This window comes from Syngnathus scovelli, chromosome 17 (assembly GCF_024217435.2).
Source record: "Syngnathus scovelli strain Florida chromosome 17, RoL_Ssco_1.2, whole genome shotgun sequence".
Classification (NCBI taxonomy): Eukaryota; Metazoa; Chordata; class Actinopteri; order Syngnathiformes; family Syngnathidae; genus Syngnathus; species Syngnathus scovelli.
The window spans coordinates 9,635,179-9,646,198 of NC_090863.1; the positions used below are offsets into that span (position 1 = coordinate 9,635,179).

The 11,020-nt window shown below is 46.0% G+C and overlaps 2 protein-coding genes across 3 annotated transcripts; both read right to left on the reverse strand.

The window, feature by feature from the left end:
* Positions 1-422: 422 nt before the first annotated feature.
* pip4p1a (phosphatidylinositol-4,5-bisphosphate 4-phosphatase 1a) lies at positions 423-5,838 on the reverse strand. Its single transcript, XM_049747914.2, has 7 exons — positions 5,581-5,838; positions 4,127-4,320; positions 3,736-3,842; positions 3,559-3,664; positions 3,275-3,327; positions 2,790-2,880; positions 423-2,208 (listed from the first exon to the last, which is right to left on the reverse strand). The coding sequence occupies exons 1-7, from the start codon at positions 5,696-5,698 to the stop codon at positions 2,065-2,067; spliced, it is 813 nt and encodes a 270-aa protein (XP_049603871.1). The 5' UTR covers positions 5,699-5,838; the 3' UTR covers positions 423-2,064.
* A 649-nt stretch (positions 5,839-6,487) lies between these two features.
* twsg1a (twisted gastrulation BMP signaling modulator 1a) lies at positions 6,488-10,980 on the reverse strand. Of its 2 annotated transcripts, none has more exons than XM_049747927.2 (5): positions 10,670-10,980; positions 9,823-9,970; positions 7,921-8,020; positions 7,531-7,791; positions 6,488-7,409 (listed from the first exon to the last, which is right to left on the reverse strand). In XM_049747927.2, the coding sequence occupies exons 2-5, from the start codon at positions 9,955-9,957 to the stop codon at positions 7,228-7,230; spliced, it is 678 nt and encodes a 225-aa protein (XP_049603884.1). In that variant the 5' UTR covers positions 9,958-9,970; positions 10,670-10,980; the 3' UTR covers positions 6,488-7,227. The 2 variants fall into 2 exon arrangements, with proteins under 2 accessions (XP_049603884.1, XP_049603883.1); XM_049747926.2 differs by having other exon boundaries at positions 9,823-9,989; positions 10,670-10,978.
* Between the last annotated feature and the right edge of the window lie 40 nt (positions 10,981-11,020).

Genomic DNA, 11,020 nt, shown 5'->3' on the forward strand with positions numbered 1-11,020 from the left:
AAAATGTTTCTCTTTTTTGGGCGAGTATGCATATGTAGCATTACGTTAGCCTTTTGAGCTAACAGGCTACATAGCATTTTAATCATTTTTTTTTTTTAACACACTTCATAACAGATAAATGGTGGGTTTGCAAAGCATAATATTAGCATTCACGCTAATGCTCACAGCATTATTTGACTTCCAACACAAACTACTTTGCAGCAGACAACAGAATTATTTTTGCATCTTTTGCATAAAATCATTTTTCAAGTAACACATGATAGTGATTATGCGCCAAAGGATTCAAATTACTATTTGGGCCACAGCATATCATAAGGATAGCCTTATGAGCTAACATTGTAGCATTACATACTTATGTGAAAATAATTTTGATGGCCAGTGTGTGTGTGTTTATAAAAAAAAAAAAAAAAAAGCAGCCACAGTAGCATTTGACATGTCTTTCTTTATTTGGCAGCCTGCTGGTTCACATGGTCCGTTAATTACAAACTGGTCCCCAGACAGGCCGCACACAATTAACTGCTTTATTAAAACACCATCCAACTTACTGAACTGATTTAAGAACAGATAAAAAAAAAACATGATTGGAAAAACAATAAAACATTAAGGCTTTTTTTCTCTACCATGGTCATCAAAAATTTAACACAAAATTTGACTGTGTAAAAATAAATAACTTGAAGTGTAAGGTGCTGGGTGTGTGTGTGTGTGTGTGTGTGTGTGTGTGTGCATGTAAGTGTTTGTTTGTGTTGCAGGCTCATCAGGTTAGTAGCTCATCAAAAAAAAAAAAAATCATTAAATATGTAACAGAAGTAAAAACAATTACACTTTTAGTGTTCTTTTTCCGCATCCCTCCGCTCTAAGTGATTGGCTTAATCACTTCCTTTCACAGCAGCAAAATCAAAGATTATTTACAGAAAAACAAAACAAAACGTTCATCGAGCGTTTGAAAATTTGCATGGCGGTTAGCGTCGCCAGATTTAAATGATCACAGCTAAATGTGTCGCAACATCACGGGCTCATCTGTTGTTTTGAGCGGAGTTACCATGGCAACACCCTCATTACAACTTCAACAAAACAAATTCAGGGCGAAGTTGCCAACTTAACAGGAACGACTTAAGCACTTAGCGACATAATTATGGCCTGGTTTAAGAATCGAATGCTCCAGGAATTTTAATATAAAACTTTGCAACGGAACTGACTCATCTTGCGTCTTAATTGCGGTTACCATAGCGAAACATCCTTCTCGATACTAATTAAGTTAAAGTAGCTTCTCGTTTTGATGGTGGTTGATTGGAGTTACCGAGGCGATGTTAGAAATGGAAAGCAAGCCTCCTTTTCATGAAAGTAAACAAAAGCGACATTGCAATTATGGTAAAGTCTTTTCCAATCCATTTGACAAAGCTCCTCCCACCCTCCTGCAGTGACCAATCAGAAAGCTTTACACCTTCATCTCAAAAAGAAAAGTAACGTCCCCCGATGGTGCGTTCACAGAAAGCACGGATTGCAACGTTTCCTTGCACGCTTCAGAAAGCAATGTGCTATTACAGTAAATGACAAAAACGGTATTTTTGCTTTAGACGTTACGCTAGGGATCGCAAAGAAAGCTGCCGAGAGCAGCGAGAACCACTTGTTCTTGTTAGCTAGCTGCAAGGAGCATTTGGACGTCGCCATCCGGAATTTGTTGTCGCTCAAATGCTTTGTTTATGCGCAAAATTCCTTCCATTAGCGTCACTTTTTGAGGAACAAAGTGGCTCCTCAGGGGTTTGCGATGGCGGGGGTATTCGCGGGCGCTGTTCTACCTTCACACGCCTCAAAACATTTCAAACGTCCCCTTCATCCTTTTGACTCGCAAAGACGGCGGCGGCGGCATCAATGTCGCTGGCTTAGAAAATGCTAAATGCTTCATTCAAGGCGCGGAAATGACAAAGCGTATTTGGGAGGAAATGAGTACAGGAAAGTAGCCACATGGCCAATATCGTGAAATAAATATTTCTTATCTTCTTGTTTTAAAGCCATTCATTCACCGGTCTGGCCACTCAAGTGAGGGAAGGGGGGGGCTTGGGGGAGCTATGCGAAGTTCTGGAGAGGCTGGCTGACCCGCATGCAGGCCCAGTAGAAGGCCCGCGCCAGGGTCACCAGCACCAGAAGCAGTAGAACGGCCCACGAAGCATAGATGCCGGGGTAGGTCTCAGCCTTCAGCCACGTGCCAGCCTAAAGAAATAAGCGGCTCATGTGAGGAAATTGACTGTGGCCGAAGTTGATAGCAACAGGAGACGCACTGAACAGTTACGGCTGAAAAGACACAGCAGGTCTGCCATTTTGATCTCAAACGGACGTTTTAAAAAAGTTCCTTTTGACCTTTTTTAAGGGATCTTCAAAACAAACTTATCCTGGAGCTTGAAATATTCCAACTTATGCTGCTTAAGGATTTTGTCGAGCTCGAGTCCAATTAGCCCACCACTAGAATTCCACTTGATGATGAAACGGAGCGCACGGCAGCTGTTGCGGATCTTACGGAAAGGATTAGCGAGATGATTTGAAAGCACAACTCTATGAGAGTTGCGCAATAGGAAGACGCAGCCGGGGGAAAGAGCCAATGCAGCGGGTTTGTGCTCCTTTGGCGCCCTCAGCTGGTCATTTTTAACATTGCATAAAGTTATTTTCCATTGGTCTAGTTTTTCCTGCATCAAATCTCATTCAACTGGAACAAATGTTTGTATGTATGCCAGTTCAAAAAGGCACAATCAAAATACAATAGAAACTTTGGCGTGTTGCGTCGTCATTTTACTCACAATCAGACCAGCAGTGGAGATACAGAACAGCAAGCAGAGCAGAAAACACCACAAGCTCCGCCTTCTGGGATACCGCTGACCAATGGAGGAGCTGCGAGGGAGGGCGACAAAGAAGTTGAGGATGGTTGCAAAAATCATTGTCCGGTTATTATTCAAAAATATGATTGTTGTCGCACTAAAGCAATAAAAGGATCTTATCTCTGCAAAACAGATATTTGGATGGTAAGCAAAAAAAAAAAAAAAAAAAAAAAAAAACTTTTCAATAATGGGCTGAAAATAATGCGCTATTCAAATTCACTGAAATTCCACGCGTTGCACAAATTAAAGTGCAGCAAAAGGTCAGCTAATGTTGCAGTTATAAGAACCATTGTACTGTGTGAATTTAAAAAAAAAATACACAATTAGAAATATATAAACATGTTAGACTTAGACTCAACTTTCCCAGAAAGACTCAAAGTTCCCAGAAAAGAATGCTAAGTACTCACACTTTCCTGCAATGCGGGCATCTGGCCAGCGTGCGGTCCGTGAACTCGGTCCACTGCAAGCACAAAGCAGTCCAACAATCAGTTTTCACAAGTTTGGATTGCATCTTTTCTTGGGAATTTCACCAATTGTTTCCATTATATGTTAAACAAAATAAATTGCAGCTATTTTTCCAAACACAATATTGCAAATTATTCAATTACATTTTTATCATAGAGGCTTTTGATGCTACGCTAACTCGCGTAACGGGAATGAAAGCGTTTGAGTGGCTGGGCGGGCGGCGTACCAGGAAGGTGTTGCTGCAATGACCGCAGGAAACGCGGGCCCCGGCGGGCTGCGGATCTGGACTCGCCGGGCCAGGATGGACGGGACCAAGGTTGATTATGCGCTTACTGCAAGCACACGTTTGAAAATAAGCAAAGTGACACAGCACAAGCGGTGGAGTGCGTCATGTTGCGAGTACCAGTAGGGCCTGGGACACGCGATCCGCTGGGACGTGACTTTGCAGATGAGCAGGCAGTTGCACGGACAGCGGACGTACTTCTTCCCTGCCGGAGCGTTCTTGATGGGCTGCGCGCACAAAGGAACTCCTCACTTCACTTGAACATCTGAATCGTAAGCGCTTCGAGCCAAAGCGCATTGACGGCTCAATTTAGGTTCACGTTTTGCTTTCAGTTGTTTTCCCCCCCCCCCCAGTGGTAGTGAATGAGTTAAGAATGAAATTCAAGTGTGTACACTTAGTGAAGGTTTTGCAATGGCGACAGTCTGAGCCTGGATGGATTATTTGACTTGACATTATTCTCAATGAAACCAAAAGGGCGCATAAGCCGTGCGTGTGTTTTTTTTAAACGTACCGTGGCCTCATTACACACACCGCACTTGACCACGTGCTGGTGGATTTTGCCCTCCACCGAGATGAGACTCTGGCAAACCCGGCAGCTGATGACGGGCGCGCTGCCGCTTTCGGGCGAAGTGAGGGGCGAGTACGGAGGCGGGTCCTCGCCCAGGAGTACTGAGGGCTGCGCAGGACTGGGGAAGGGTGGGAAGCCTGAAGAGGGGAAAACATTTTCCAAGTATTTTCCCACATATGCATTTAAAAATGGTTTGATTGAATCAAAAACATGATCAAGTAGTTGATTGGAAAGTCGTAATTGGCCATGTTATGCATTGCACCTCCAAACAGCATACTCATACTGCTGGTGCATTATTATTTTTTATGTATATATATATACTTTCTCACAACACCAAAACTTGGTTCTTGATTGATTGCTAATAAATTATTGTTAAGTTTTGTATTTATTTGTGTAAAATTATATTTTTCCTCTCAAAAATAAGATTGTTTGACAAGTTTTCTTGATGCAAAATTATGTTTTTCCTTTTTATTTCTTTGCTCTCGTGAAAAAGAGTTCTTGTAAACTGGTGTAAAATTGGATTTGACTCGTAGACAAGAGTGATAAACAATGGTTTTAGTGCAAACGGATTACAAAGAAAAAAACACGTCCAAGTTCCCATGACAAATGACCTATTTATGATTAACAAGGTAATAAGATTTGGTCTCGAGTTCTGCTTTGTGAAAGCAGCTTTTGCAAGGAAAACACTCGAGGAATGCTGGGAGGGAACTCCAAGCTGCAGACGTGCTTGAAATGCATTACATTAAACACTACATGGACGTGACATGGCATTTGAACGCAACTCCTCCGTAATCGACGTCTCATTGACCAGAGCTCTAAAACCGGATTTTAAGACGTTAAACATTACATGGACGTGACATGACATTTGAACGCAACCCCTCCATAATCGACGTTTCATTGGCCAGAGCTCTAATGGACCCGCCCTCTGCCGTCTTCCGATTGGCTGCAGGACGTGTCAAACATAACAGGTGTTTCGCTTTTGCTAACCAATGAAGCAGCACAATGACCTTAATAGTGTTCGCGTTAAATGAAAATAAGTACTTAAAACACGAACAGTATATTTGAGATGATTCGCAACACAACTGTGGTGATGATAAGTCTCCAATGTGACGCTTAGGTAGCAATATCGGATGATAAGCAGCAGCAGCAGCTATCTCGCGTGCTATCACAACAGAGTGGCTAGGCTGTAGCGATGCGTTCAGGTTTTTAGAGAAAATATGTATAGTCAAAACAATAAATTCAGTCACCCCTGCGGACGACGTATAGAGAGGGTACACACAAGCACGACAGGCCGGCACTCCGTCACTGTCACAGCGCCGAGCTAGCTGTTAGCATCGGGCTAGACAGGGCGGAGGATAGTGAGCGCGAAGGCGGCGACAAGGAGTAGCCGTACTCACTCTGCGGCTTGCCAGCCACTCCGTAGGGCGCCGAGCTGGGCGACAGGCCGCCATTGCCGCTGCCCAGGGCGCCATCGCCCAAATCGGACAGGAGCGGGGACCTCTCGCCGTCCGCCATGCCGAGAGCGACCGCGTGAGAGAGAGAGAGAGAGCCTGGCGCGGAGGGAGGGAGGGGAGAGAGCGAGACGAGGGGCGCTTGATTGCTTGAGTGTGATGTATTGTTGTGTCAGAAATGCAAGCGTCACGTGACCACGCTGCCGAGGTGACGGAGCGTGTGCATGCGCACCAGTCCTACTTTTGTCAATGTATTTCATATTTAAACTGACGAAACTTTCCATAAAGCGGTTCGCTATTCTGTAAAACCTGTCTATTTCCTCTCATACTAATACGGGGTTTTCTTCGACATCTACACGCCAGTCCAGTAATTATTTTACGAGTCAACTGACGTGGACTGTACCTGCAATGTTCGTCCACTAGGTGGCTCTAAAACACTAAAAAAGAAAAATATTCTCCTCTGGGGTAGCCTGCAGCTCAGCTTCCAACCCGACGGACAAGCACTAAAGAAAGTGAATAGATCACATTTTTAATGAAATGTCCCGTGAGCAGATAACTTTAAGCTGTCAAAATATTTGGTGTACATTATAATATAGGACCCAAAAATTAGTTGTATGGACTATTCCCTGGGATTATAAATGGATGTTTTAAGGGCAAAACGTCATTCTTCAATGACCACAAGAGGGGCCCATGGAGCGCCTGCAACAAAAGATGGTTTGTGGGCTGGTTGGCACAGAGCAACTTTCTCCTTTTCTCTGCTTGTGGAACACCTGCGAGCTCAGAAAGACAGCCTTGTTTGTGCGGGAAATGATGCCTTTCCTGTCGCTAAATTTAATGCTCACACACGCGGGTATACTTTCTCTCTGCGTCTCTTGAAGTCCACGTCACCAAAAGGTTTTATTTTGGTGGGAGAAATGGAAGGATTGGAGCATGTAAAAATACATTAGACATCATATAGTAGCAAATACACCTCGAGTCAAAATAAACACGAATAGAAAACTATACAGTGGCAGACAACAGCAGACTAAAAACATTTGCAGGGACTGATGGTAATGGCGGGATTACCAAGCAGTTGACAGAAACCAATGCAAGTCAACCAACGTTGTCTTTTACGTGGAAAAAGTGTTGCATTGTCTTTGATGCACAGACCCTGCCATACAAGAAAGCAGTGGAATTGATCTACATTTGTCTTTTATAAAGAGATGCTGCAAAATTCCTGCATCGGGGTGGTAACGAAATATCCAGTTTTTGTTTTTTTACCCTTTTTTTACATCCGCGCTGTGAGAAGTAACGGTTGCGGACTAAACTTTGAAAATCCCCCCCCCCTGGGCTTTATTAATGCTCTGAAGAAACGGAAAATTGCCAAGGCCTGGCGGAGGATTTTAGGCCTGTTTAGGATTGTTTTCATCATAAAAGAGGGGAGAAGCGACGCGGGTATCGAAACAGGATTGCTTTGAGTCGGTTGGCAAATGCTGGCTTGGCTCGGTCCGACAAATTTCGAGCGCCGGTGCCGTGAACATAAAAGAGCGACACTGAAAAGGCAGGAAACGGCAGTGTGAAAGGGGGGTTGTAGTCCTGTGGAGCAGTTCAGGCTCAGAAGAGGCAGTTCATGCACTTGACGGCTTTGCTGCCGTAGTCGACGCACTCGGGCCCGATGCACTGGCAACAGGCGTTGTGGAACCAGCGGTACTTAGAGCCGCCCATGGATTCGCAGTACAGCTTGCACTGGCGGATGGACACGCAGTCGTCAAAGTACACCACCGTGCACATGTTCTCTGCGGGAGAAAAAGGCGAGACCATTTATTTTTTTGGGCAACAAACCTCATGGGCTCAAGCTTCCCACATCTGTAATCATTTTGTTGATACATATTTCCTCCTGAGATGAAAATTTCTCGCCTTGCGCGTCATAGCTGGCGTGGATGCTGTTGGCGGGCACCGAGACGTTGCGGTGCGGGCCGTCCAGCGACTCCAGGAAGGAGACCAGGTTCTCGTGGTGGGACAGCTCCTCGGCCACGGGGAAGGAGACCACCATCATGTTGACGGGCGCGTCGCCCTCAGTGAGGGCGCGGAAGAGCGACGGGATGGGCCGGTGTAGCTCCTCCACCGTGCTCTTGGACGTGGCCGGAGAGTCGCTGTAGTTCTTGGGGTTGCACATTCCTGGGCAGCAGCAGCAGCAGCAAAGCATCCAGTGATACCACTAACTTTATACTTCTTTTCAAACAAATGATCAGGAGGTCATTTTGAGCACACTCTTGCCCTCGGCGGAGTCAGGGGGGCGTGGCTCACCTACGCAGTCGCAGCACTCCTCCCACAGGTGGCCCAGGCACAGCATGCACTCCTTGCAGCACGAACAGTTGCCGTCGGTGGGGCGGCATTGGCACAGCTCCTGCGTGATCAATCACAAAATATATCGTTACTCATCAAACAAATAAATATGTATCACTGGGGGTTAGTCATCTTTCCAGGTCATGAGTTGAGGGGGAAACATCTTTGTTCTGGGGATACAAACACTCGCCATTTACACCGGACGGGAGGGGGGTATATGTCGTGTATGTGGGGGGAGGGACGTCTACTTAGGTCGGCTGCTCCTTGGTTTGAATGTTGACATGTTGAACTTTGGGCTTGCTCATATGTGATGGTGGAGTAAGGAGCATGATTTGAATTGTGAGTCCATTCCCAACATTGAGCGGTTGGCTTCAGCTCCGAGCCTCAACTTGCTCTGCCTGTTCTCTCTTTGCATGTTTGTTTTCATTCCTCAACACTCTACAAGTCTCCAAATATGGAACAATGCTTCTGCAGCTTTGTGCAACAGCATGGGGCGGAGTGGGGGGCCAGGAGGAGGGGAAAGTGGAGCCATGTTCTCTTCCCCAGGTGTTCCCCCCACTTCTTTCTCCCGCCTCCCTCATAGCGGTGACCTTGACTCGGAGGAATGTGCTCTCTGTTCCGCCTCGGGTAAGAAAGAAAGCAAGAGGAGGGGAGGTAGGGGTGCACTTTGGGGGTGGCGCTGAAATATTCCGGAAGGTTCACCCACTTTTTCGATCCCGCCTTTCGAACAGGCTCCGACCGAGCTTCTATTTTGATTGAATTATCGGCGAGCAAACTGATAGAAGGTTGACTCGGTATAGTTTTCCACCTTTACAAATCCTGTGGGAAGAATAACGGAAGCATGGCACCACTTAAGTTCACGTCGTATTTCACAATAAAAGCCTCAAAAGCAGCCCAGGAAAGTGCATTCTCTTCAGGATTTTCAAAATAAATGAAGCAAAAAGTCAAGAACGCCAACTAAAATCTTGCCGGAATTTACCGTAACTTGCCAATGAAAGCTGGCGCTGTCTCGGAAGTGTTTTTTATTCGGCCTTGCGAGGCGTCTGGACCGCAGCTGCGAGCGAGCGGGCGGCGTAACGAGGCATCGAGCCCTTGCGCCTCTTGACAGCTAGCAAGTTGGTGTCAGCGAGGTCGTGCAGGCTGCCTCGCTGGGCGATGACTCATCGGGCACAAGGAAAAGAAGAAAAAAAAAAGAGAGAGCGAGGGGAAAAGCCACCTGGAAGCAGCAAGGGGGGAAAGTGGGGCGGGCGGCAGATGTTTTGGGTTGAGACTCAAGTGAATCCAGAGGCCAAACAAGCCGCTGACCGATTCAATTAGCGTGAGCACTAACGCCTGACTATTTTTAACATCTAAATATTTACAAAGCCAACCATGGGAAAATGTTCAACATTGCAATTTCATGTGGGATCATTTTCTCAAAGAAATACAAACGCACACAAAAACAATCTGACATATTTTCTTGTTATAATATTATTATTATGACAAGCCTCTATCCTCCACAATACGCACTCTCACGCAAACGCTCTCCAAAACACGCAATGGTGCACGCATAAGTTGATTGTGAGTGAATTCGATGTGACGGATGGAGGACAGCCAAGCGGACAGCTCATGCGGCAACATCACATTTCAGTCTGGGTCCCATCATGCACTGGCGCACACATGTGGCACAAAAGGAAGTGAGCTTGGATCAAAAGTCCGCCCTGCAACTTATTGCAGGCTCCAAACTCCCTACGCGGCCGGCAGATGTTGGCACAGCTACTTCGCCACTCTTTTTTCCGCCGAATAAAGCCATAAGGTGACCTCTGGAGTTACGTCCACTCAAAGTTACGTTTGGAAGGCAAGGACAGAAAGATGCCCGTTTACCTGGATCAGGCACTTGCTGACGTCGCTGGCGCACAGAGCTTTGTTGCAGCCCGAGGTGAGAGACAGCGTGGAGAGGAGGGTGATAAGGAGCGTGGCGGCGGCAGAGGCGGGACGGATCAGCTGACCAGGCCTCATCCTGATGGCTCACCTGCACGGCACAGGAACACCTACCATCACGGGCGGGAGAACCATCAAAAGGTTTGGTGGGTGGACAAAAAGGGTGGAGAGACAGATAGATGGCCAAATGTGTAATCCGGGCCATACTTTGCCGTGGGAGTTTAAGATCAGGAGATGCTTTGAGAATAATTGTCAATTTTTTGGCTATGTGAAGCCCTTTGAGACTGTTTGTGATTTAGGGCTATACAAATAAACTTGACTTGACTTGACTTGACTGGACAGATCACAGACAGACACGGTTTAATGAATTGTAAATAAATGGGAGTTTCAACTGGATTGAATTTGTGATCAGTGATTTTACACTGTCCCTGCAAGCAACACCAGACTCAGTGTATATATGTAGAAATTGACCCGATTTGGAGATTGATAGAAATTGAACAATTGTTTCAGACGGTCACTAAAGGCAACACAAGAGTATTAAGAGCTGAAGACAAGATCCTGGGAGTAGAAGAACTAGAAAAGTGGTGGAATGAGGCGAAGAAGAAAAGGAACAACAAACATCTGGCAACATCTTCAGTCTCGCCGATTTCCACGCAAATATGCTCTTTTTCTTTCTTTTTCACTAATTTTCCCACTCAAATATAAAACTATTCAAATCCCTGCATATTTGTTTTCATTCTCACACACAACGTGCGTTCGAAACGAGTCTTTAAAACGACTGAAAACTCACCAGGATGCGCTGAGAAGTCTTTTCGTTTCGAGTGGTTCAGGTTCGGTTCGGACAGTGTATGTGTGTGTGTGTGTGCGGGCTAACACGGGGCGTCAGTCACAAGCCTTAAAGGCACACGCTCCATTTTGGTCCTTGGCTCACACGCGTGGACTCGACGAGGAGGAGGAGGAAGAAGAGGGCGGTGGGGGAGGTCTGAGGCGATTAGTGGGTGTCACTCGTACCGTGCCTAACAACAAGTTGTAAAGAATCGGAACTAAAAACAGCACCATTGTTATTGTCGCCCCCTCCCGCCTTTTTTGTCTTCAGGCGACCTGCTGTGACGTCACTTCACCCGCTGGGCAATTTAAATCC

Coding starts and splice junctions, on each gene's coding strand:
- twsg1a (XM_049747927.2), bottom strand. CDS start 9,957: ATGAGGCCTGGTCAGCTGATCCGTCCCGCCTCTGCCGCCGCCACGCTC. Junction 8,021..9,822: donor TCAGCAAGTGCCTGATCCAG/GTAAACGGGCAT, acceptor TTGATCACGCAG/GAGCTGTGCCAATGCCGCCC. Junction 7,792..7,920: donor GGAGTGCTGCGACTGCGTAG/GTGAGCCACGCC, acceptor GCTGCTGCCCAG/GAATGTGCAACCCCAAGAAC.
- pip4p1a (XM_049747914.2), bottom strand. CDS start 5,698: ATGGCGGACGGCGAGAGGTCCCCGCTCCTGTCCGATTTGGGCGATGGC. Junction 4,321..5,580: donor AGTGGCTGGCAAGCCGCAGA/GTGAGTACGGCT, acceptor TCCCCTCTTCAG/GCTTCCCACCCTTCCCCAGT. Junction 3,665..3,735: donor GCGTGTCCCAGGCCCTACTG/GTACTCGCAACA, acceptor GTGTGCTTGCAG/TAAGCGCATAATCAACCTTG.